The 27,334-nt window shown below is 43.5% G+C and overlaps 1 protein-coding gene across 1 annotated transcript; it reads right to left on the bottom strand.

Moving 5' to 3' along the window:
* Nucleotides 1-4,749: 4,749 nt before the first annotated feature.
* Nucleotides 4,750-27,113, bottom strand: LOC133928729 (probable AMP deaminase). The gene is made up of 20 exons (XM_062375189.1): nt 26,624-27,113; nt 25,197-25,378; nt 20,817-21,006; nt 20,040-20,218; nt 19,907-19,958; nt 19,688-19,815; nt 19,405-19,584; nt 19,235-19,302; nt 19,019-19,161; nt 17,109-17,170; nt 16,898-17,011; nt 9,220-9,360; nt 7,202-7,354; nt 7,075-7,128; nt 6,885-6,995; nt 6,261-6,434; nt 5,976-6,056; nt 5,614-5,712; nt 5,416-5,540; nt 4,750-5,244 (listed from the first exon to the last, which is right to left on the bottom strand). Exons 1-19 carry the CDS (start codon nt 27,021-27,023, stop codon nt 5,472-5,474), a joined length of 2,580 nt encoding a protein of 859 aa, XP_062231173.1. The 5' UTR covers nt 27,024-27,113; the 3' UTR covers nt 4,750-5,244; nt 5,416-5,471.
* Nucleotides 27,114-27,334: the final 221 nt, after the last annotated feature.

The raw sequence follows: 27,334 nt of genomic DNA, 5'->3' as shown, positions 1-27,334 counted from the left end.
CATCGGAGCTTCCCTGGAGCCGGCCAACCCTCAAGACAGCTTCCCCACACTAAGGTGAAGCTTTCTAACCCTGTTCCCCTCATTTTCTCCCAAGTTCCCCCACTCCCCATAGCCATAGAACCGAGCTTCACCTGGCCATGGATGTTGTTCTATGAGGCCCAAGCTTTTGTGCCCATAAATGTCGCTTAAACCCCTTAAAATGGATCCCACTGGTTACATGGAGCATTTAGGTGCTAACCTTGGCTGAAGGCATCACCGGAATCATCATCGGTGAGCTCGCCAAGTGCCACCAGCCGAGCACAGTGGTTTGAGCCGCATCTCGCAGTGGTCTAATCGCCATTCCAGGAGTCGGACCGCCCCTCAGGACGTTTCGACCATTGAAAATTAAATCGACGCTCTTCGCAGAAGTTTGACCACACTTCCCCATGCTCCGAACACCACTGCCAGTGGTCTGACCGCTCATGTTTGCAGTCTAACCGTGGTCAGCTCATACAGAACCATTTCAGTGTAGTTTACTGTGTTCTAAAACTTGTAAAATTCATAATAAATTCTATGTAGCTCCAAAAATTATGAAACCAATTTTATTGGTTTCATAATAACCTCCCATACCTGTTAAAATATCCACAGCCGTTAAATAATTAACTAAATTTATGAGATTAATTAATTGGTTTAAAGCTTCATTAATTCACCATTAGTTCATTACAAGTCCAAAATTGGTGAAACCAATTTTGCTAGCCTTCTTATTACTTATGCTAACTAGAAAATGTTGTCGTAATATGTCGCATTGCATTTTGTTCATGATCATGCATTATATGCTTATTGCGATGCGTTTCTACTCTTTTAATGAACAACTTTCCGGAGAGTGACACGTTTTCTTGAGGTATTTTCTTTGGTTGATTGTGGTTATGAAACAGAGTACCAAGGAAAGCATCTTTCATATTTCTCCTTTATTTTGGTGAATTGTTAGCCAACTTGTTAGATATTGTTGTGTCGTATATGCACGTTTTGTAAGTCGATGTCGGGAATCAGGTAATACCTATCTTGTTACATTTATCCCTATCTTGTTATTGATGATCTTAATCCTTGTAGCCTAGGTATAAACTTGTTAATGTCTAAATTAAAATTATCCAAAATGCTTAACAATGGATAGGTTACTGATAGAAGTCAAGCGGTGGAAGTTCCATTATTCACGAGCTATAAGACTTAATTACTTTTACGATGATAATGATGTTGGGATGAAAAGTTTGTGAGAATAAGAAGATATGTGGGTAGTGCTAGGGGTAGGTCAGAAGAGTAACCCGGATGCCATAAACTGCTTGCATCGATTAAGCACTGACTGTTATTTGACATTGACTTAACCACTTTTTATACTTTCATATATTCAATAAATGTACGAATGAGCTGATTATCATATGCCATGAATAACGCTTGTTGTGTGTCCCTATGACGTGTAAGATAAAAAGAATAAAGAGAAGCAAGGTGGCGATGAGTCGATGGTGTCTGGGATACGCTCATAGTAACCCTGATGCCATCGGAGTATGTGCAAGTGGGTAGTTCCTTGGTATGAGAAAGGTAGCCTCGGGGCCAAGAGGATGGACCCGAGTCATATGGATAAAGATGTACCTATGTAAGATTAATTCAAATTGTCATGCTCTCGATCATGAGTATGCTTATGTCCATCCGTATCAATTGTAGAGATCCGATGTTGGGTTGTTATGGTATGTTGGAAGTGACTTGAGTATGTGTTGATAAAATGAGATGGTTATGTTATGTTTCAGGTTGAGATAACTATATTCATATGTTGTTTATGGTTATATTCTTATGGTTAGGTTAGAATATCCTAAGAGTCAAGATATGTAGGTGTTCTCATGTCTATGTCGGCAAAGTGCCTTTCGCATAAATTCAGTTAACCTAGTGGCATATTTCTTGCTAATTCATCCAAATGCATTATTCTTGGAGTCGGGAATATATATATACCCATGTGTGTAAGTCTTGCGAGTACATTTGTACTCATCGTGCTTTGTTGATTGTTTTGCAGGTAAAATTTAAGTGCCGGCTACTTGTATCCCACCGTAAGCGGTGTGACGATAAGTAGTCACTATACTACTACTAAACCCGGTCGGTTACCTTGTGGGCAAATCCGGTCGGTTATCTTATGGGCAAATAGCACCACTGGTCTTTGTTTTTGTTAGATGTTTATTCTACTGTGATTTATGTTATGTACGTTAGATAACACTTGTCCCTGTTTAATTTATTAACTTGTAATCTTGTTTAATAGTGAAGTTATGATATATACATGTTGGTAGAGATATATGTGGATAATAGCTCTTCTGGTGTAACACCCTACTTTTCAAGATTTTACAACTTTTTTTTTAAAAAAAAATCAACTTTAGTGAATAGCTTCACCAGTAAAGCAGTTTAAAACCTATTTTTATAAACATCCAAGCAACCTAGGTTATTATTTCTTGTGCTTTGCATGCCAAGTTTTGCTAGGAGCCAGATAAATGCATTAGAATTCTTTTTCTTTTTCTTCTCTTTGGTGTTTTGGAGTGAAAAAGGTTTTGAAAATATTTTTACAAAATTCAATAGTGGGTAGGTTAAGGATCTTAATGGTTGAAATTCAAAATTCTTGATCATCTATTTCATCCTTGATTATACCTGATTTTTCTCTAGTTCAATTCAAATTTTATCCAAATTTTTGTTTAGATCTAATCTCTCATCTTCCTCAAATTCTACCCAAATCCAAATTCAAATTCCTTATCTACTTCCATTCTTATTCAACCTCATCTTTTGGTTTCTCTCGAATTCACTCTAAGCTCAATTCAAATTTAAACCATATTCAAAACTTATCCACAAAAGTTTCTTTTTTAAAACCCTAGATATGCCTGGAACATGGCTCGCACCTGCACACTGACCTGTAACGGCGCTCCAATCCAAGGTTTCTCCGGCGAGAAGATTGCCCTTCCACGTCGCAATCCTGTTGGACACTTTGTTCAGTAGCGGCTGAAGCTCGCTCTTTCTTAATTCTCTCGGTTCTAGGAGTAGTCCCAAGTATTCACAAGGAAACTCATGGAGGCAAAGCATCCCTCAGCTCTCGGATTGTATCCTCTGACCAGCAAATCCGGAGGATCGAGCTTTTCTGAAAGTTTGTATGCAGCCCCGACGCTTGACCAAATGAGAGCAAGATATCCTTGTAGCACGGAGCTCCAGTGTAGAAGGGGGTGAGGAAGATTACCACATCATCAGCATAGATGGAAGCGCGGAATTTTATACCGAAACGTTGGATGCTCTGGAATAGCTGCTGTTCTTCGGCTTTTGCAACGATCGCATTCAGAACGTCCATCACTATAATGAATAAGACGGGAGATAGATGATCGCCCTGCCGAAAACTGCGGGTAGTCTCACCCGGACATCCATTCACCATGACTCGTGTACTGGATGAGCCAAGGATTGCCATGATCCACCGATAAAAACCACGATGTTGCTGTTAGAGCTAATCTTGTTGTTTATGTTTTTTGTCTATCATGTTTAGTCGTGTCCAGGATAGTTAGCGTGTGGTTGCATGGCGTAGAGTCGATCAACTGAAGTGTAGCACGGAGCGCGTGCGTAGTCCGCGGATCGGCGCGTCAGCAGATGTGTGCATGCACTGCTTGAAGTCAGGTGTGTGGAAGAGGTCAGCACGGGCATGCAGGAAAGAGTGGAGTGATCCTACATGCACGTCAGATCGTGGAGTTTCATGCATATATGGCCTGGAGTCCAGGAGAGATGGGCAAGTCAAGAGGTGGGTGTTGTGGCTCACCGTGTGTACGTGTCTAGCATGCAGCTGATCAATTCGGCTCTGTCCGGTTCATGCGGCAAGTGCGCAATCAGCCGAACGGCCAGGGTGATCAGCAGGTGTGTGTGCTAGTCTTTAAATACGGGTCCATGTATTCGTGTTAAGGAGTGTGTGGTGAAAGTGAAGTGAAAAAGAGGGCGCTGGTGTGCAGAGCCACAAAAAAACTCCTTGTCTGTACCCCTGGTTCTTGTGCGCAAGTGACTTGTGTTCTTCCGTTAGCCTCATCCTCATAGTGCAAAACCACCGTGTGAGTGCTAGAGAGTGTGATCTTTAGAGCTGGGCCATCAGTTGCAACACTTGAGAAGAAAGGCCATGAGAGCAATGTCCAGTTTGAGTAGAATGGATTGTCCCTTTTTCTTGTGTAGTGCTCGAGCCGAATGGTTAACCATCATGAAGTTATCCGTGTATGCAGCGTGATTTAACAAACACGCTTTGGTTTAGTTCATGCAGTTTTGGGGCCAACTGAGAGGACAGAGCTTGGGGAAAGCCAGCCGCATTCTGATGGCACAAGAAGTGGATGATATCTCCCAACAGGACTGTAGGAAAATTGTGGGGAATCCGTCGGGCCCCGGGGCATGCCATGCTCTTCAAAACTGACCATACTGAAGATCCACCATAGGAAACGAGAGGCTGCCTAGGCCAATGGTGTGCGGCCGATCCACCATGGGAAACTAAACCGAGAAGTTGCTTCCTAGACATCGACTCCTCCGGCGATAGCTGTCTTGATTCTTGGGTGGGCGAGGTCGAATCTGAGAACCAACTCTTGTGCTAAGGACAGCTGCGGCTTGATATTTTTGCCCCCAACTTTGCAAACTTTTTGCAGTTTCTTGAACAAGTATTCCAGAGGCCTTTCTAGAGGCGAGAGGTACATGGAGGAGGAATCTAGAACGAGCAATGCAAACTCATAAGGCCGATGCAAACAAGCACAATATCAATTTCTAATAATCACTCGCAAATTAGCAATTTCGAATGTCCTTTTTAGAACAATGCTCCTTCCTCTTCAAGGACGAAAAAAAAAAAGATGAAGGTCCTATGCATCTATGCTACTGTTATATTATATTGGGCCAAGGTCATGGTAGCATTCGAAGGATGCTGACGGGTTGGGAACACTAGGTGGCATATCTATTTTGGCGTTACCCTTCTTTCCAGGGGAGCAGAACAAGCGGCGTCACTTTATTCAGGAGCATAAGATCTAGTCGGAGTACATCTTAATTACATCCTTTACAAACGAGGGGGAGGGGCGGGGGGCATACACCTTGCAATGTATACTTGACTCCCTGTAACGCAACTCTTGAGCCGCTTCACTTCGCTGCATTATTATTTAGGTATTCTATTATTTGTTGTGCTTCAGGTTCGTGGAACTCGGAAACACTGTCGATTATATCGCTTCTCATGCTGACTTCCAGCGACTGCATGGTTGAAAGAAAGCATATGTCAGAGTTTATTTTCCACATTGCATGTTTATACAAGTAATGTAGAGAACTTTTGGCTCAAGAGTGGAGATCAATCAAAGGGGGAAACTAACAGACTAGATTAAAGTTCAAAGTTGAAAATGCCAGAGAAAGGGGAATAATGTATACCCAAACATGAAGTATGATTCCAGGGCAACTACAGGATATACACCAGCGAGGACGTCTTACAGGTCTAGCTCGTCAGGTAAGATGACCTTGTTCAGGTAAACCAGCTTCATTTCATTTCTCCAGATCTGGAAATCGTTAACATTTTATGAGTCACCTTTCACTTACGTTTTACAAAAGCACTAGTAATAATGCCCATACCATCTCCCTAAATTCAACCCTGATGTGTGGCACATTCGTTTTGTGAATATCATTTCCAGATGGGCCTCTTTTGAAGTAGTTCTTGCCAATCCAGTGAGCCTGCAAAAGATCAAACAATTATTTTGCTGTGTGCTGCGCATACATTTATTATGACTAGCAGGTAAGAATATGCTCTAACATCATTTCTACAATAGTTCGAATGCCTAAACAAAGGGCTTCAATGCTCTCCCAAAAGGGAAAAACACTATTTCAAAGCATGTTCAGGATCAGATTTGAAGCCGTCACTTCACTACTGAAATGAATATGACATGCTCAGAACACTAAAAAATGTTCAAAGAAGTAGCAAAAGATTGTTCGCTCACCTTGAGAGCATGTGAAAACCCTGATTGATAGACAGAGTTTCTCGCAATTTCACATAAATCACAAGAACTGAGCTTCCACAGCTGAAACAACATCAAAAGGTTAGCGAGTCCCTCTGCTTTTTGTGCACGAGTGCAGCGGTACCCAGCATATACTGTGTACATTTGTGCTTGTGAATGTGCATGCCGAAATTACATATATGCACATACACATGCGCACACCCGTCAAGCTGCATTTGTGCATGGAGGTTTGCAGGAGATGAAGAGGGAGAGGAAAAGAGGGAGTACCGAAGCAGCAATGCTGTATTCTTCCACCAAAGGTTCTTTTGTCAGGTGAATTTGCAATGGATCATCCGTTGACAATGAGACATTCAGACCTCGTTGGAAAAACATCGGAAAAGGATTGCGATGGTAATCAAGAAACAAGGAGTTGTTGCTTAATGGGGACATTGCCAGACCAATCTGATAAATTGAAAGCAACAGGTTGAAAAAACAAGGACGTCATCGTTCAAAAATCAGAGACTGAAAAGTTCACACTATTTGTCAAGTCTATCTACCATGCCATATATTGATATTCCCTCCAGCCACTAAAACAGTGACATTTTGGACATTGACACAGTCCCCAAAATGAATCTGTGCCACTAATTTCAACTACAATATATTTGTAAAACCTAATAAAATTAAAATATTATGATTTATAGAAGTACAACTCGGCAGATATGCTTTTCATATGTTAATATAAATATTCATAAAGATATCTATAGCCAAACATTGAGAAGTTTTACTGCATGCATCCCAAAACCTCATTTTTTTTACTGGATGGAGTATTTAGTACTAGAGAAGTAAATATTATAGAATACAACCACATAAGAGCACAAAATCATGTTGAATTATGGAACTTGGCAACATTACCTGACCAAGATAGTATAAGTATTGAAGCACAGGAGACTTCCTCAAATTGATTCCATGTGATATGTTGTGACAAAGAAGAAATGTCGCAGCCAAGTGATCGACATCTCCAGCCTGCATGAGCATACCATTTAGAGAAAACAGGATACCAGACTTTTAAGAGAGGAACATGGAAGTATGGAACAGATTTTACCTCGCCAGCATGTGGACGGAATTTGATAGTGGTCATCCCCTTTGACTCACGCAGCTGAAAATTGAACAGAAGCGTTACTTCCCCAGAAAATATGGAGAAAACTAGAGGAAAAGGACGATATGATCACCTTGTTCAGTGTGTATAGGTTAGCATAGCAGTAGTACGCATAATATGAAAATGCAGGGTTGAAGACATTGGTCCATTGCTCAGGTGTGGGCATGTGCTTTGTTGGACGCCTTTCAGGTTTACTCTCGTCATCAACCAAATCCAACCCTACAACCTTCAAGGCAGAAAAACGGTCAAACTTAAAGTTTCCCTGAGAAATATTCCATTGAGCATATTGATCTAGTTTGAATTAAACTAATGGTGAAAATTAGACAGCTCCTTCCCTAGCAGTCTCAACACCCACACGAAATTCAGTTGTTTGAGTGACCAGCTATGTTTGAGGTATATAGTTCACACACAAGCTGGAAACAAGATATGGATGACTGTTATCACTAAGGCTCCATTTGACATTGCGATAGATTATAATAATCTCGTTCGGTAGAACTATTTCTAGATATTTAGAGTTCCATTACGTGCTTTTTTCAAAACTGTCGGAGTATTGAGTAAGAGGGCATCCCAGCTAACAGGCCCCACGAGGGATATGGCGACCGGCGGGGGATATTTCTTCAACACTAGCCCATCGCGCGACCAGCCCTTGGCTCACGTGAGACTTGCGCGACCAACCTCCTTGCGATATAATGTGATCCCGCAACCAACCCTTGCTGGTCGCGAGACGTCCAAACCTGACATGTCTAATCGTATTTATTGATGTCTACTCAAATGTTTTCCTTCCCGAAGCACCTCCTCCAACGAACAAAGTCGTGGCTAGCGTAGATGGACAGTGCCCTGTCCTGTAGTATTAATTACTACGGAGTGGGGTGTTGCGGACCGACTTGCGTCGCGTGATAGATGGGGTAGGATCTGCAAAACGACAAGATAAGTGGATGATTTTGCAGGTAGACTCGCAGAGCGCAAGGACATGACGGCTTGGCAGACGAACTTGCGGCGCACGGCGATGGGACAGGCCGAGCAACCAGGGGATGCAGGTACGGAGGCATTCCACTGATGGGACATGCATGTAGAGCTCTCAGCGCAAGTTGGGTTCACCCGATTTTCTATAATGATGATCTAAGAGTAGAATATCTAGTCAAGCATAGATCTGCTAAATGGGACCCACTTGTAAGTTCTCCATCTCTCTAATATATAAAAAGAGGAGGACCTGGTTTGTAGAGGGAAAAAAGAGTCAAAGAAACTCATCTGTAACCAATTCATAAACACTGATAACAAAATACATAGGATGTAAGACTGTTATCCTTCAGAGGTCTGAAACTAGATAACCCCTGTGTTCTTGAGTTCATCACAAACACACGCATACCGCAAGCGTTGTTCACGTGCCTATCGACCGGTACACCTGGAATTATTGTCAGGGACTAACTCTCGACAAAAACCAAGTTGCAAAACAAGATACTATAGTAGTGTACTGAATAACAGAATAAGTGAATGTTAACATAAGAAACAACAATTGATAACAGAATTTGTCTAACTTTAATCTGATTTGCCAGACAAAATACTAATTTTCAGAACTGCTTTTCCACAGCAACTTTAAAAATAACTAAATAAGCACTGCACACACAGCACAGCACAGGACATCAACTGTAAACTGACCCAAATCTAACAGACATCTACATGAAAGAACAGCTTGTCAACCTTTGATCTGTGAATGTTGTGCAGAAAATAGAAGATGCCAGAACAGATGATCTCATGTTGCAAGTGAAATACATGCTTCGGATAAACAAGAGTTGTCTAGGCATATCATAGGTTATAGTTACTTTAAATATACACCAGGGCCAGCTGTTTTTGGTGGCTCATCCATCTCTGACTTTTCATCATGTTATTTAAGGACGTAGATTTGTGCAGTTGTGCCGTATCAATGACTGATAACCATAAGTCCATAAGAATCTTTTATTTACAAAATAAACTATAAAGAAACAGCAATAAGTGAACATTAAGTGTAAATGTCTGAATTATGGATACAGACACAATGCACAACTACAGTAGATATCCAAATTACAATTTACAAACGAGAGCAATTTCTCAAACCTGCTTTAGGAAGACATGGAGCTGTGGGTGTGAAGCTGGATCGATAGTAACCTCAAACAGAGGAAGGAAAATGTTGTCAAGAAGATTTTGAAATGATGTAACAATACCCATTTCCTTGTACACATTATATAAGCGTGGAATCTGCAAAACAGTGCAAAGAAAGTTAAGCTTTATCTTAGTTTTGTGTTCAATAAAGTTACAATCTCACGTACCAACTTTGCATCAATAATCATTCATGTTATTTAACTACGATGAAGGAACAGGGGATGGAGCCGTTGGGAGCGCTCTCGCGAAACGGCGAACGCGCGTCTCCTCTCACCGAGAGATCCACCGAAATCCTCCAACCCCACAACAGATCTTGCTTGCCCACCCTTTTTTAAGTCTCCGCATCTCCCCCTTCCCTGTCCTCTCCCCGGAGCCAGGCTGTACCACCTTCTGTCGCCCAAGATGTGGAAGGAACAGTTTCAGAGGCCCTAGATCTGCAGCTTGAGGGGGTTGTTCTCCGGCAGAATCCACAGTTCCCTTCCCTAGATCCGCTGCTCCAGAGGGTCGTCGCAGCTGCAGGCAACCTGTCTGATCAGGCTTCGGTGGATCTGCGGGCGACGGCAGCTGTCTCATTCTCAAGAAGGGCTTTGGGGCGGTCAGGAGCTTCTCCATCCTCGAATCCTCTAGCACAAGACCTCTTGCGACGGGTGGCCGAGCACGCGGACTTCGCCACTGGATAGGGTGGGTCATCTCACCGGTCCACAGTTCTGTCTGATCTGCATTCGATGGAGCTTGGCAGTGCTGCGCGGTTTCAGCACCCCTCTTTTGGTCCGACATGCAGCGGAGCCATCAACCTCCGACTCACTAATGCGCTGGGCTTTCTTCCGTAGCAGCCGCTTCAGGGGCACCACCTTCTACCGAGCTCAGGCCTCATGTCGATCATGAAGAATTTTTGAGTGATGAAGGATGGCATATGGTCAAGGCCAGATACTGGTGGAGGAAGGAGCGTCAACCTAGGACCGCTGTTGATTCCTAGCGGTACGCTAGTTCCCAACAAAAGATGGTGAACTACAAAAGGAAGATGCATGGTATGTGTTTCAACTGCCTTGCAAAAGATCACATGGTTGCGGCTTGCAGAGATCCCACACGTTGTTCGAGGTGTTGGGGTTCAGGATATAGAGCGTTCCAGTGTGCTGCTTCTGTGAGATTCACCCAGGCTCCAACATCCCAGAAGCTGCAATACCATTCTCTATCAACCGGCAACAGTTCTATTACTGCAAATCGGCCATATATTCGCGCACTTTTGAGCAACCTACACCAGCCCAACCATCGCAGAGAAGATCCAGGTGAGGTCCCAGCTGAGGATTTGAGGATCAAGGGAGGCTATTCAGTGGAGAGCTCGAAGTCGTTGATGTTGGTTAGCGAAGGCCAAACACCTTGGACGTCTGTCCATCGTCTTGGCGGTCAGTTAGAGGCAAGCCAGGGCTGGGACAAAGACACAAGGTGGGCACGGTGGCGCAGGACCTCTTCACCCTGGTCACGTGTTACTCGCCATTTCCTAGGGCATACTGCACCACAACGAGAGGAGCGGGGGAGTCGCTGCTTCGGGACCTCGGAAAACGTCATCCGCTTCCTCTTCATGGCCTGTCCTCGTCCAATTGCCCACTGTCGCGCAAGTGGGTTCACACCCATACGCTACAATCCAATAGAGGCGGCATTTGGCGAAGGTGCTGGAGACGCATAGGCGTGTCTCCTTCGCCTCACCGGTGGTGACTGTGTTGACAGAAGCAGGAAGTAGGTGGGGCCTTGAGACTATGAACGAGGGCTCCTTCAATGAGTTGAACAACAAGAGCAACTATGAGTGTGACTCGGTGCCAGAGCGGCAGGGCCTGTGCTCACGCGCGGAGAAGCAGAAAGAGCTACACAAGGGTTTAGGGCGGGAACAGTTTCTTGACCAGAGTGTTGATATCTTTAACAAGGAATGCCGTACGTCTGCAGTTTTCTAGATGGTGCAAGTCCTTCGTGACCCGATGTTCGAGGTAAACATAAATCCAACCATCGCAGGCTCTCAAGCCAACTAGCGGAGCCTCGACGCCACCTCACAGGAGGCCACGGTGCTTACAGTCGAGATTGATCAACAACACAGGTGCGCTTGGGAGGGCACCCAGCGCGAGGTGGCGGTGATCGACGCCAGCGAAGCGAAGGGTATGGAAGGCCTTGCTAACATTAGGGAGCAGACCTTACAAGACTTTATCCGCTAGTCACAGTGTCACCAAAATCTGCTTCCTCAACTTCTGTAAACAGACTTAAATACACACATCACACTCCAGAAACACCAAGCCGCAGTGTTACTTTTGTCTTCCTAGCTTCATCAGATAGAACAATCGAGCAGCGGGCGCAAGTTTTATTTCCCATGACCGCCAGGGGGGTACGTTTTGCTGTTCAACCGGCGACAGCTGCACCCTCATGCTCAACGACAATTGACGTTCCCAATAATAGCAGCACTAATGCCTCGTCCAGGCCTCCACCCAATTCTGTTAGGCCACCTCTTACCAATGGTCTGGGTCACTCTAGGGGCTCCCCCCCCCCCCAATGTGTGGTCTTGCCTCCATTAGAAGCCAGCTCGGCTGTTCGGCCTGAACACAGCTCTGGAGTGGGTCTGTCATCCCCTGCATCTGCACCATCTCTTCTTACAACGTTTTGAAAGAAAGGCTTGTCATCCTCTATATCAGCACCTCCTGAAACAATACCCTTGGCTCAGGACAATCAGTACCAAGTAACGACTTTAGAGGCAATTATGGCAGAGGACGTAGCCACGAGCACACCGTGTGGATGCGAGGCTCTTTTTAGGAGCGATGAGAATACCAACCCCTCTCCCTTGCGCACGTAGTCCAGACTCGTGTCACGCTGCGACCTTCAGTGCCCCTGCGCCTAGCAGGGTCGTGGAGTCTGTGCCTTCTTCTGTGCGCACTCCTCCAGCTACTAGCGCCTAGGAATTCATCGCCATGGTCTCCACCAGATTCCAAAGCAGCCAGAAAGGCCAATACCACCGGACTATGTGCCTCGTCGAAGCGTAAGATTGGCGAGACATTGCACAACGTTAGTGTGGCAAACACATGGGATCCTGATGCATCGCCCGGGTGTGGTTTAGGAGAGGGAGATAATTGATGATCAAGCCATGGAGAAGTATGCTAGCCTCTTCGACAAACCCCTCGCCTAGGCTCACATCGCAGCGCTTGCGGTCTTGTTTGGATGGACGGTGCCAGTAAATGGCAGAGCTTCACGCGACGTCACCGTGTTCCCGAATTCAACCGTTGTTGCAGTCTGATCTCGGGCCTTTGGTGGTCCCTGGTTGCTTTTTGCTTTTTTATGATGATGATCTCCAATATGCTCCTCTGGAATGTGAGGGGTCTTAACTGCAGATCTAGGCGTGATCCAGTTCGCGACACGATCAGTTCGTTTCGGCCTGATGTCATTTGTCTGCAGGAGACGAAAAAGGCTTCCATATCTCGTTAGATGGTTATGTCAACTCTTGGTTCTGAATTTGATTGGTTCGTCGTCTTGCCAGTGCAAGGTACCCGTGGAGGGATTCTGTTGGCATGGAAAGGCAGCGTCTGTCATGCAATGGGAACACGCATCGACTCTTATTCTGTATTGGTTCAATTTGAGTCTGAAGATGAGCCGCCATGGTGGTTCATAGGGTTATATGGACCTCAATTGGATGCTGAAAAAATCCATTTCCTACATGTGTTGCGTAGCATAAGAAATGGGTGCTCTGGACCATGGGCAGTTGGTGGAGATTTCAACCTTATTTATTTGGCAAAAGACAAACAACTCCAATCTTGATAGGGCCATGATGGGTCGCTTCCGCCAGTTTCTCGATGATATGGAACTGACGGAGATTGCTCTCCTTGGGCGAAAATATACTTGGTCAAACGAGCGGGAAGTGCCAACCTTGGTTCGTCTCGATCGGGTCTTTGGCACGGCTGATTGGGAACAACTCTTCCCGGACTGCATTCTCCAAAGTTCAGCATCATTGCTGTCTGATCACTGCCCACTAATTCTTGGACTTTGTGATAATATTCAAGACAAGCCACAGTTCCATTTTGTGAGTTACTGGCCGGGACTTGAGGGATTCCTTGAGGAAGTGGAACGCTCATGGTGAGCCGTTGGATGTGCTTTGCCCTCTAGTGTGGTTGTCTGACAAGCTCAAGAGACTCGCTCGTGACCTGCAATCATGGAGCCAGCGAAAGATACGAAACATCAAGCAACAACTTCCCTATGCCAAGGAAATCTTGCATCCGATAGAGATTGCTCAGGACTTCCGTGCTCTATCTAGCGAGGACTGGCTTCGTCGGTGGCTGAAACAACATACCCTTGGACTGGCGTCCATCGAACGCAGGGTGGCACAGATGCGATCTAGGTTGGGTTGGTTGAAAGAGGGTGACGCGAACGCTTCCTTTTTTCAACACCATGCTAGGTATAGGAAACGCAAGAATTTCATGGTAAAAGTAAAAGTAGCAGACAAGATCCTTACTGGACATGAGGACAAGCAAGAGATCTGTTGGGCAAGGCAGCATAGTGGGAATGTACCTTAAATCTTCATCCTTTTTATCAAGCACCGCATGATTTGTCGAACCTAGAGCAAATTTTCACATAAGAGGAGGTATGGGCAACAATCAAGTCGTTGCCATCGGACAAGGCTCCGAGGCCAGATAGTTATACATGACGTTTCTATAAGGTGGCTTGGCACATCATCAAGGTGGATCTCATGGCCGCTCTCAGCAGGCTGTTACAAGGGGATGTGAGCAAGTTGTACCTTCTAAACTATGCCTAAAAACGCTGCTACCCAAAACTGTTGATGCGCTTGAGCTCAGGGACTACCGGCCTATTAGTCTAATTCATAGTTTTGCTAAGCTCGTCACGAAAATCTTGCCCAACAGGCTAGTTGCAAAACTCTCGACCTTGGTGTCTTCGAATCAAAGTGCTTTCGTCAAAGGGAGATGTATACATGATAACTTCATGCTAATACAGCAGACTGCAAAGTTACTGCATAGACAAAAGGAGCCGAGGGTTCTCCTCAAGCTGGCATAACCAAGGCCTTTGATTTGGTGTTTTGGCCTTTTTTTTTTCAAGGTGTTAAGACACTTAGGATTTGGTCCGTTCTGGTGCAACTTGCTCTCTAAATTACTAAGGTCTTCATCGACTCGGGTGTTAGTTAATGGAGTACCGGGTGATCTTATTATTCATCAGAGGGGACTAAGGCAGGCGACCCCTTATCTCCCATGCTTTTCATTATTATCATGGATTTTCTTAATGCTTTGATCTCGAGTGCAAGTGACCGCGGATTGCTACAGCCGCTCGTTGTGAGGGGGTCTAGCCAGAGAATCTCTCTATATGTAGACGACATGGTTCTTTTTCTTCGCCCATGTGCTAACGACTTGGAGCTCATTAAGGAAATTCTTCGGATTTCTGGAGAGGCGTCAGGCCTTGTCACCAATATAAGGAAATGTTCAATGACCCCAATTCAATGTCAAGAACAGCACATTTACACAATACATGCCTCCTTACCTTGTAACATGGTAAACCTCCTGTGCAAGTACCTAGGCTTGCCTTTGTTCGTGAGGAAGCTCTCTAAAGCTGATTTCTATCTATTGATCGACAAAATAGCTAACCAATTGCCGGGGTGGAAAGCAACTATGCTGCACCTTGCGGGAAGAGCTACCCTTGTTCAAGCAGTGCTCACAGCTATACCCATATACCAACTCATCGCCTTAGAGCTCCCTAAATGGGTGATTAAAGCAATTGATAAGATCAAGTGAGGTTTCCTTTGGAAGGGTTGCAAGAATTCTAATGGGGGTCATTGTTTGGTTGCTTGGGGTCAAGTGTGCATGCCATTGTATTTGGGAGGTCTCGGATTGCACAATCTGGAAGCTTTAGGTTGGGCCCTCCATATGAGATGGCTTTGGTTGGAAAAAACACAACCAGATCGATCATGGGTAGGCCTTGACTTACAAGTACATCCAAACTCCTTAGCAATGTTCTCCGTTTCGATCATCTCCATTGTGGGCAGTGGAGAGAGGACACTTTTCTGAACCGATCGTTGGCTGCACGGGAAATCGGTGAGTGACCTCGCTCCCTCGCTAGTTGCGTTGGTGCCAAAAAGAATTCTCAACAAGAGGACAGTGCTTGAGGCTTTGTCAGGCAATGGTTGGGTTTGGGATATCAGAGGTGGGTTATCTTCAGAAGCACTCCTTGAGTACCTCCTCCTTTGGGACGGTATTAGTGAGTTGCAACTCTTTCAGGGAGTAGATGATCAACGTCGTTGGGCACCCTCAACTTCCGGTGTCTTCTCGTCTAAGTCTGCATATGCCTGATTCTTCATTGGTGCCGTGGAGTTTGAACCTTGGAGTCTTATTTGGAAATCTTTGGCGCCACCGAGATACAAGTTCTTTATGTGGTTAGCTAGCCTCAACCGCTGTTGGACAGCGGACAGGTTGGCACACCGTGGGATGGACCATCCTGAATGTTGCCCACACTACGATCAAGCCGATGAGACAATACAACGTCTCCTTTTCTCTTGCGTTTTCGCTAGGGACGTTTGGTTCTCATTGCTCTCCATTGTTGGTTTTCAGCAGCTCACACCAAACCAAAATGATCTACTCTTCCAGGAGTGGTGGCGTTGTGCTCAACATGAAGTTCCCATGCAACATATACAAGGTTTCAATTCACTAGTTATTCTGACGGCTTAGTGGCTATGGAAGCATAGAAATGGATGCGTATTCGAGGGCGCTTCCCCTAATAATCAGGCCATCTTGCAGGACATCGAAGATTATGCAAGGATGTGGTGTTTAGCAGGTGCAAAAGGGCTTAGTAGTCTATGGCCATGAAGTTCTGTTGTGTTTTGTTTTGCTGATGTAACAGAGTAGTCTCCTAGCCCTGTCCAAATAAGTTTTAGGTTAGCGCCTTGAGGGGCTTTTTGTTTTTGCTTTGCTTGTCTTGTTTTTGTTTTGTTTTGCTCTCGTCCGTTTTGGAACCTTTCTTCTTCTTAATATAATGACGTGCAGTTCTCCTACGCGTTCGAGAAAAAAAAATCATTCATGTTATTTGGAAGATTTAGATTGAATGAAAGGAATTCTTTAGTTCATGGTAAAAAAAACTAAAACCACAGGGAGAAAACGTTCCCCTGGCTTTGTCTTAAGAGAAGGAAGTACCGAACCCTTTAGGGAGGTACTCACACGACCTACGAGCACTCGGGTTCGAGCCCGGGTGGGCAGCCTCTCAACTGGAGGCTCTACCAACCGAGCTATCGCTCGGTTCCCACTTTGCAAGCTAGATTGTTGCTGAATGTGATTTTTATTCAGTGTTCATGGATTAGCAAACTGGGTTACTGATTAAATAAATAAGGCCTACAAAAAAGAAAATAAAATTACATATGTTTGGTGGAACAAGTCAAGAGTAGTTATACAGATACAGCTAAAGAAAACAGCATACATGATTACAAGCAAAGACGTTACTACATGGCCATGGCAAACTACCAGTATACAATCGGGCAAGGTGGACAAAGCAGACCTAAGAAACGGAACTATCTGGTATAGCATATTAGCAATTAGTTCAACTAAGTGCAAGAAAATTATAAATACAGTCAGGTGTGATAACTGATAAGTACCAAGGAAAAATAGAGAAAGGATACCTGAACCAACCAGACAACATTTTCACTGTACAATTCATTGTTTACTATCCAACTCGCAAGTTGGTCCCACTCACTTTGCTTCCTCCCATAAATTGAAATCCTGTATTCTGCCATCTGACAAAGTAATTTAGAGCAGAATAAGTTTAACGATATCAAATAAGACATACATCCGAATAATGAAAAAAAACAAATTATCCAATTGACAGTTTACCTGATATTTGCTAGCAGAAAGGTCAGAGAAAACTTGCTTCGTTAGCTCAGCAAGAAAACGGCCTAGTTTAAATCAAATAACAATAGAAATATGTGAAAAAGGCACAAATATATCTTTCTTGAAAACAGTAAATATTGGACAGAAGTGAATATAATAATCAATAAAGATCTGACGATCATTCCCCTAAAAACCAGAAAAAAACAATATGGAGCATAGTATACAGTAATCACATCTTTTAGATGGTAATTGCAGGGTTTGTTCAACAAAGAAAATTTTGAGAATACCATCAAAATAAGCCAAAAACCAGTACGAAACGACTAGCTTTATCATTCAGCTTACATATGTCTAAGCCTATTCTCATCCTCCAAGGAGAATCTTAGTATAAAGGCGGTAGCTTACAGGTTGGTAAGTTCAGGAGCTCACAAGCTGGTTTTATGAGATTTCCCTTGGGATAATATTAGAAGCTACCTTATAAGCACAAGAAATCATCCTAATATAGGCCAAGGACTGAGGAGACCCTAAGCGACCTTAGTAACTGTTTCACAGGAAGAGCATGATCCATGATCACAAATGAACAGTGAATCAATGAGGAAAGCATACTCCAAATAAGTTAGAATCTTCGAACACGAAGCATAAGGGCTTTGCCCAATGTTTCGAGTTGGCAAAGCATATTGTTGCGATCATGGGAATCGGGATCACAACACAGTAAATGAGTATATGGTGGAACTAGAATTCATCATCCCATTACACAAGGGGCTAGGTATTTATAACCATACCCCAACTACCCAGGCTTGCATTACATTGGTACCCATGTCTGTTAGGATATTCTCGAAATATCCTCAGGGTATTACAATCATTGTACCAGTACGGGTTATGGTATTGCAGCCATTGTACCAGTACAAGCACAAACATAGGATTTTACATTTATGTCCCTGTGACTATCTTCGATCGCTGAGACCTTCGGCACATCAGGACTTCATCACCGTGACCGCAGCTATCCTCAGGCCATCGCCAGCCGGACCTTTGAATCTTCTTTAGCCTTCGTTCCTTTGAGCTCCTCACTCCGCATCGGGGCTTCGCTCCTTCGGGCTCCTCGCTCTGCATCGGATGATCCTTCGGGCCTCACTGACTCCTTCATTGATCTTTGACCTCCTGGAGGTTTAGCCTTCAGGCTCCTTGCTCTGCATCGGTTGAGCCTTCGGGCCTCATTGACTCCTTCAGTGATCTTCGACCTCCCAGGGGTTTAGCCATCGGTCTCCTCGGTCTGCATCAGTTGATGCCTTCAGGCCTCACTGACTCCTTCATTGATCTTCAACCTCCTGGAGGTCTAGCTCAACGGAAGTACTAGTGTCACCGATTGTCTCCTGTCTTTGGGGTTGGCTGAGGCCAACCGAAGTCAAGGGGGGTTGGCGTGGTACCATTCCCCCAACATATGCTATTGTAACCCAAAGCAGTTGCTATATCTCAAGTTGCAGGGCTACATAGCAGCTGCAGAAACTGCTGTGGTCAACATAGTATAGCAGTAGGTATTTCTGTACAGAAACATTTAAGCTTTATGTGGCAGCTATTCAATGCATACGATATTATAATTTTACAAAGAAGTTTCCTATTGAAACTCCTTCCACAATGAATTAATATGTAACTATGTTATACTAAATTTGCTATTGGGCATTCTGACATCCTAATCTGGTTATCTTAATTTTCCAAGACCTAGCCCATGTAAAGCCCAAATGTTCCCAAATATATATGGAATAAATATATAGGACTCCCAAAGGGCAAAATAATTAGGTAACTATTGTAAGAAAAGAGCTGTGAGCATGGCATTTTGCAATGAAAAATGGTTGCCATACAAAAAACCCAAATAACAGAACAAGTCTTTGGGGAAAATAGAACTTTTGAACAATCAATACCTTGAATGAGATTGTCTTGTTTAAGGAAAATCTCTCTGAGCCTACTCTGGCCACATGGATTGTATTTAAGGTTGAATTTGTCAAAACGGTGAAACGTACTTTTGTCTGCATGGACATCTAGCAAATCAACATTCAAGTCATACCTGAAAAGAATAAGAATTATTAACCAACAGTGGTGTCAGCATCATATGTACATTGGATAAATCCAAAACATACCCAGTTAAGTCCAAGCTCTCAAAAACCTCCTTCAAAGTCATATAAGTACCATCTCTGAAAATGACAACCTAGAAGACACCATACATAATAATGACTATATGGTGGCAACCACATCATGTTTCAATAAACAAGCTAGGAATGGCATTTCACCGATTGATTAATGGATATACCTCATCAGGTTCTTTTCTGAGTTTTGACTTTATGAACCTCAGCAAATGTTTTTGATTCATGCATGCTGAGTGGTGAACATGAGTGTCAACCTTTCTAACATTGTAAAAATCACGATGTGGTGCAGTCTTCTGGGCAAGAAACTCCCTATCCGCATTTAACATCAGATGAAATTTGAACTTCTGAAAGGAAATAAGAAATGCATCACCCAAAGAACTGTAGGACAGCATTCAAATGTTTTCGATCAATTTATGAAAGAGGTAAAAGATTTGATAATATAATTACATGCTCTAGAAGATTCAACCGATTATGGCAAACGGTTCTTGTGTTCCCTGCAGCAGTAACCCGGAGAATATAATGCAGATCAGTGAAGAAGGTTGTGGCATCAACCACAGGATAAATTCTCTCTGTATCTGAGGCAAAAAAAGTGGGGGAAATAGATGAGTCACAGGAGACCGAAATCATCTTGTTAAGCAAGTGGACTACACCAGCAGGAACCCTTACAGTCTTTATCCGCATACACATGGACAACACCATCAACCATTTGGAAAACATGCTGAAAGAAAAATCAATAGTTTGAAATCTGAAGGACAAAAAAAAGAAGATATTGAAAACTGCAACAAGCGGACTAAGCTACCTCCGACTTTGGTTCAGGCACATAAGTAAATGGATTGGGGTTAGGTTTTGGAGTACAAGGATCATTTATGACTTCCTTCTCCCATGGAGCAACCTCTTCTCTAAAAAGATATAATTCTCTTAACTCAAGGCACTTCTGAAGGATTTTGAAGACCTCAATTTCATCAGGAGTTGGAATCTCTGCCAGAAATAGAGAATATCACTTAATAAACTTCCAGGAGTTGGAATCTCTGCCATAAATAGAAAAACCGCTTAATAAACTTCCATCCATGTGGTATAGAAAAAGTCAACTCAACGCACAGATTTTCTTCGGATGAAGACAACAAAGGTAAGTGCCAGTTTAAAAACATTTACTTGCGACTAAAGAAAATTTGTCAATGTATCTGCATTAAATTCTGCACATTGCATGGCAAAATGGTCACGAACTAATCAACAAGAGAAATGAGAATTTGGCCAGTGCACAACCCAACAATACTAGTAGTTGTGCTAATTTTTTACCAAGGTTTTCAATTTCTGATTCTTGACTCAAAACAAATATTCAGAAGAAATAGAGAAATCACATATGTCCACATAGGAGTATAGCATCTAGATACTCTGTCAGAAGAGTGTGCTTAAGAAATAAAATAGCACTGGCCAAGCCTGGAGATATAACCAAAGCATAGGAAACAATTGAAATATCAGCGTTTCCTTCTAGCTGTGTAAATGATTGAAATGAACGGCTACTGTTTTGCCCCTGAAAACAGCATTGAGAACTATTATGTGTATTCAAATGCCATACCCTTTGGAGCAGTTAACAGCTTGATAAATGATTCTTGCTCAGGTTCTTTTCGAAGAATATCTGCAGCAACTGGATCAGGTTGAACTGCATGAAGATCATTGGATATACTATGAGATCGTATCATGTTTGCTGCAGCTAACGGTGTGGCAGCCCCATTTTCCACAATTGATTTTCCTTTATGTTCTCCCTCCTGCTCAAAATGTATTCACGAATTATAGAAAAAACTGAGAGATTTTCAGTGCTATTCCCATACCAAATGGAAGTGAAGAATATATGAATTTTTCTCGAATGCACAGGAACACACCCAAAACACCATGCACACACCACACACCCACACACACTGGACCAAAAGAAACAAACGCGCAAGAATATATGATTTGAGTAGAATTGATTCATGACTCATAACAGCAACCAAAACCATGGGTTGATTTGGTTGTGTTACTGATCATAGCAAGATCTAGTCAGAAGATATGTTATACTATCAGTACATAAAGAGTATATATCAGATGAACGGACAGTTAGTATGTGCTACCTTTGAGTAATATCAAACATGCAGGCATTATTCTAGGCCAACTTTGCAGCAAATATAGATTATTTTTTTAATGGCCATACTTATTCCAGGCTAAACCCCATTATAAGTCGTACAGAGGGGCAATGGCAGCAGTGAAAGAGTTGGGGTTACGATGACAGTACATTCCTTTTCTACGTCAAGCTGGTCGCCGTCATTCATTGAATTCCTGATAGGTTGGCTTGAAGACCACAATAACTCCTCTATAGAAGGAGAACTGTAAGCTTTTGAGGAGGTGAAATAAACAAAAGGTACCCCCATTATATCTCTTATAGGTCTACTCCACATTCCCATCAACCTATGATACAGAAGACTAGAATGGAGGATCATAGCATTTGGTAATGGGGTCAACACCATGGACTTTGCTGCCAAGCTATCCATAGCATTCAATGCCAAGCTCTCCAACCTTTATGACAGGGGAGGGGCCAGCCCTGAGGTGATCATATCATACTCATCTACTAATAGAAGTTCAGCCTATCCAAAATTCTCTTAACCTCTCCAGGCGAACAAAGGTTAAGAGAAGAAGCTTGTACTGATTGTTCTAGCATTCGTTAGTATTTTGAATCAGCTAAAGCCTAAAAGATATGGGTAGTTACATTTTGTCACTGGATGTTTAGTGACCATATAATAGTCATGTACTAATAGAAGTACATCCTATCTTTTATAAAATTCTGTCTCAAATACTACTCGATGCGATCTTCCAAAAGCTCATGGGGGAGTTTCCACTGAGCTGGAGAAGTTTGCCCAAAGGTAGGAGGCAATCAGTCAGTTACGGAGGAGCAGGTTACAGTCGAGGAGCAAGAGCTTGACGCATTGATTGACACACTTCATGAAGGCCATTTATGCTAAAACGTGATGAAACACATTTGTTGTTGACCCTTTGCATCGCATGCAACAGTCACAATAGAGAAAGCCTCATTTCATGTGGGCTTTGGCCAAAAAATATCCTAACTCCTTCGAGTGTGAACGCGCACCAAAGAAACTACATCATTCTTTGGTCTCAGGAGCCTTTTTTGGGGGCAGGTTGGTTTATGCTGCCATTACACATATAATGTCAACCCTAGCACTGAGCAAGCACCACCATTGCTTCCAGTAATGGAGTTTATCACCTTTACATTTCATTGCAGAGACAAGCTGTTTTGCCAGGAGGTTGGAGGGGTGTAATATCACGAGCCACATGGCCATAATTCTTACTAAACTTTATTGGTTGAGTTGGAGCCCTTGATAAGTTCTCTAAACTTGTAATCTTCAATGAAAGAGAAATATGGAAAAGCATCCCCCCTATATATCTCTATGACTATTCCCAGATTCTTCTACCTACAATTCTGAAAAAAAATCATAATAATACCTTTTAGAATGCATCCTAGCAATAAGTTATTGGTCGAATCCAAGTGATGATGACCTTTTTCTAAAAATACAAATCTGTATATGATTGCAGGTTACATATTGTGTCTATTTAAGGTAAATTTATAGGTGCAGAAGATAAAATCCTAGAAACAAGACAGACGAAACAAAGGAGGACCTAATGCTCAATAGTTCCTAAAAGACGTTAGCCATCAATTCAACTTATATCATGCCCATTATTTCTATCCTTTCAAAACAAATGTTTGTCTCCTTGTATGCAAATTCATGCCAAGGTCTACTTTAACAAAAAAATATAAAGCCAAGGGTCGAAGTGGAAGAAAAGAAACAATACAACAACAAAGCATTTGTCCCAAGCAAGTTGGGGTAGGCTAGAGATAAAACCCACAAGATCCAACTAAAAAGATGATTAGAAAATAATAATTATAATAAAGGTACTAATAATAGTAAAAAAATAAAGTAATAACAGTACAAGGGGACTGAAGTATAAGTTATGGTTCTGGCACGTGGATTGCCAACTTCCACGCCCTTCTATCCGCGGATAGTTCTTTGAGGATATTCCATTTCTTCAAATTTCTCTTTACAGACTCCTCTCATGTTAGGTTTGGTCGACCCCTGCCTCTTTTCATATTATTAGCGCGTCTCAGTATCCCGCTATGCACAGGTGACTCTGAAGGCCTCCGTTGGATATGTCCAAATCATCTCAACCGATGTTGCACAAGCTTTTCCACAATAGGCGCTACCCCTACCCTATCACGTATATCATCATTTCGGATCTGATCATTTCTTGTATGCCACAAATCCATCACAACATACGTATCTCTGCTTCACTTAACTGTTGGACATGTCGTCTTTTAGTTGATCAACATTCGGTGCCATACAATATCATGGGTCAAATCACCATCTTGTAGAATTTACCTTTTAGCTTTTGTGGCACCCTCTTATCACAGAGGATGCCAGAAGCTTGACATCATTTCATCCATCTAGCTTTGATTCTATGACTAACATCTTCATCGATATCACCATCCCTCTGTAGCATTGATCCCAGATATCAAAAGGTATTCTTCTTAGGAACCACCTCTCCACCGAGACTAACACCTTCTCCCTTTTTTTCTCGAACGCGCAGGAGAGCTGCGTGTCATTACAATTAAGAAGAGAGAGAATCCAAAAACACCACACACACTTTCACCTTATAACAAACGCGCCACAAACAAAAATAAGGCACGACCCGGACCGACCAGCCTACACAGATAGGAGGCGCTAGAGCTCTTTAGCTCCAGCAGCACACCACAAGGCGCCTTCACTTGGCGCATCTCCATTGAAGAGACACAGCCATTGCAATGCTTCCAAAGCTCCCAAGTGACAAGGATTATGAGCGAGTTAAGGCCCTTCCTATGCTGTTTATCAACCATCTTCAAGGCACGACACCACCAACTCGAGAAGATAGTCACTCCAGGCTGTAGTGCCACCAAACCCAGTCCGACCTTCTAGAGGATAGCAAACCAAGCTTGCCTCACGAACACACAAGACACTAGCAAGTGTTGCATTGATTCATCGGCCTGATCACAAAGAGGGCAGGATGCCATATGTGGTAGGCCTCTCTTGGCCAATCTATCGACCGTCCAACAACGATTGAGAATGGCGAGCCATACAAAGAACTTGCAACGTAATGGTGCCCAATATTTCCACACACACCTCCAAGGTGCAAATCTAATCGAGCCCACAAAGAAGGCATTGTAGGCTGACTTGCTTGATAAACCGCAGAGCCGATAGTTTCCAAACATGTTGGTCCTCTACTCCATGTTGGAGAGCGACCCCTCCACCAAATCCCAGATTTGCAAGTATTCCTCAATAGCCCTTACTGAAAGTGCGCCCTTGATATCAGTCACCCATCGGCTGTTGTCCAATGCTTGCCTCATTGTTCTTTGATTAACTACCCATCAAGGGATTAAGGTAAAGAGGTTAGGTGCCACTCCAGCAATTGTACAACCATGCAGCCAGCGATCCGACCAAAACTTTGTGTTGTTTCCATCACCAACAAGCGTGACATAGGCCATGGAAAACATTGCCCTCGTATTAGGATGAACTTGAACCTGCATACCAGCCCATGGACATGTAAGTTCAGTCTTTTGGAGCCATAACCACCTCATCCGAATAGCCCAGCCAAGACATGATAATTCATGAATGCCTAGACCGCCATACTCTATAGGCTGGCACACTCACTGCCAAGACACAAAACAATTACCCCCGTTGGCCTGCTCCCTCACGCCTAGTATCACTGAAATCGCACTTCATATACTCGATTTTGGTCCTACAAAGTCTAAAACCTTTCGATTCTAAAATATATCTCCACAACTCCAATTTCCTATTAACCCCTATCCTACTCTCTTGGAAGAAACAATAATAACAAGAAAATAGTAATGCATGACAAGTGGATGACAGAAACTTACAAGGTTTCCATTTGTGTTCAGGTAACCATTGTCAAGTTTACCGCCATTCTGTGTAGCATCATCCTCATCTGATCCATCTGCACTTTTAAAAGCACTTGCACCAGCTATAGGGGACTTGGGTGAATTTGGTCTAATTATTCCAACCCGTCTGTTTGAACCTGAGCGGACAAGTTGTTTATTGCCTGCAATAACCATCCGTTGTTATCCAGGGCTATAACAAGAAAAGAGAAATTAAATTTTACTGCCTTACATAACAAAAAAAATGATCAAAACGTATCAAGAAAGTTGGAAGCCTTTTTGGTGTATCTCGTGCTGATTCAGCATACTTCTTAAGCACGAATGGCATTTGCACTCTAGATATTGAATATGGAGCTGCTAAACTTTGTTTGCAAGGAGTTAAAAGTTTTGCCTTAGACCCCATAATATATTATAGAACAATCTACAGAGGACCAGCAAAACTGGCTTGACTAATTAACACATTATTCAAAACATCAATAAAGAATGAAACGCTTGCTCAACCTTATGGCTTACGGGCATAATCATTTTTTTCTTTTTACTAAGCTACCTCTTTCTTCATTCCACATTTCCACTTCCTATAATTTAGGAAAATTAGCTCGATAGCATTGCCAAGATATGCAGATTGAAAAACACATGCGATGTGAAGTTAGCGGTTGGGCCTGGGGCATCTTGTCAATCAAACAAGGAAGTTATTTTTCCAACTAGAAACTCTGAGCAATTTGCCCATAGAATTTATGACCTCGTACATACTCCTTTAGTGTTTAATTAACAATACTAAAACTTATTTATGCATACTTGAGAGCAATACAGGCATTTCAAATAGAAATGCAGGAGTTAAGAGGAGTATTGGTCTCAGATTCCTAAGTTAAATAGCTGCTCTCTGGTGCTACATACAAGAAATATGTTAATGCATCTGTTGTGTATACAATCTTTTAATCCCTGCATAAGATCACTTCATAGACACTACCATTACTTTATCCCTCCATTTTTTAAAGTAATTGCAGAGTTTTCTTCGCACAACTCACGGTGCATAAAGCTTAAATTCAGCATACACATGCTTCATCTAAACCTATTAATAAGTTCCTCTCATGTATTGTGCTCGTGTACCATACTATCTTCGCTTACTTTGAGCAAACAATGTATAGTTTGCAGCATTAAGCGCTGAAAGCAAGAGTCGTAGGAATACTTGATAAGCACAACAGCATTTTATTTGTTGTAATGATATTTATTTTCCGGTATAGTCATGTCCTGTACGGAACCTCACACGTTGCTCCCGATCGGAAGCCATTTCACGACCTCGCTCACCGATCTCCAAGCCAACTCCCCCATCCTATCCATTCCACTCCACTCCACTCCCGTCCAGTAGTCCGCAGACACCCACACGAGTCCATAAATGCGAACAAACATACCGTCAGGGCCCACATGCAGCCTGGGCAAGCCCTGGGGGATAGGCAGGAAGGCGGCGGCGTCGAGCGCGCCGTTCGCGCGCGGCCCCACCACCCCCTCCTCCTCCTCCTCCTCCTCCACGAGGTACCCACCGGCGCCGCCGCCGTCGTAGAACGCGGAAAGGTCCGGGAGCGAGGCTGAGCCCGCAGCTGCGCGGCGCGGCGGAGGGGTCTTCCCTCCGGCTGCGCCGGCGGGAGCGCGGGGCCGGCGGCGGCGGCTGGCGGAGCGGGCGAGGTCGCCGCTGACCTGCGCGACGGCGCGGCAGTGCAGGTAGTAGGCAGCGGCGGCGGCGCCGGAGGCTCCCACGAGCGCCGCGAAGGCGAGCTGCAGCTTGTACGCGGAGGCGGACCCGGAGGAGTCCATGGTCGCGAGGCGAGGTGGGGCTCGGGTTTAAGGAGGGGAATGGGAGCGGGCTCAACGGGGGGTGGGAGGCGGATTAGCATTAGCATATGAGAGGGGAGGAGGAAAGGCAGTGGTGGGGCATATTTATAGGGGTCCGTGCGGATGGTGACGAGTTATCTATTTTTTAATTTAATATCTGGATTAAAAAAAATAGATACATATCATCATAAGAAGGGAAAATAAAATTTTAGCTTCAATTTTATAGAATTTATTATCCGACGAAGGGTTTTGTCACTAATCCAGTCCCATGGTGATAAGTTTGTGTAGCGTGG

The sequence above is a fragment of the Phragmites australis genome, chromosome 9 (assembly GCF_958298935.1).
Source record: "Phragmites australis chromosome 9, lpPhrAust1.1, whole genome shotgun sequence".
Classification (NCBI taxonomy): domain Eukaryota; kingdom Viridiplantae; phylum Streptophyta; class Magnoliopsida; order Poales; family Poaceae; genus Phragmites; species Phragmites australis.
Note: the sequence above shows the minus strand (reverse complement) of the source record. Positions and strands in the feature narration are given on the sequence as shown.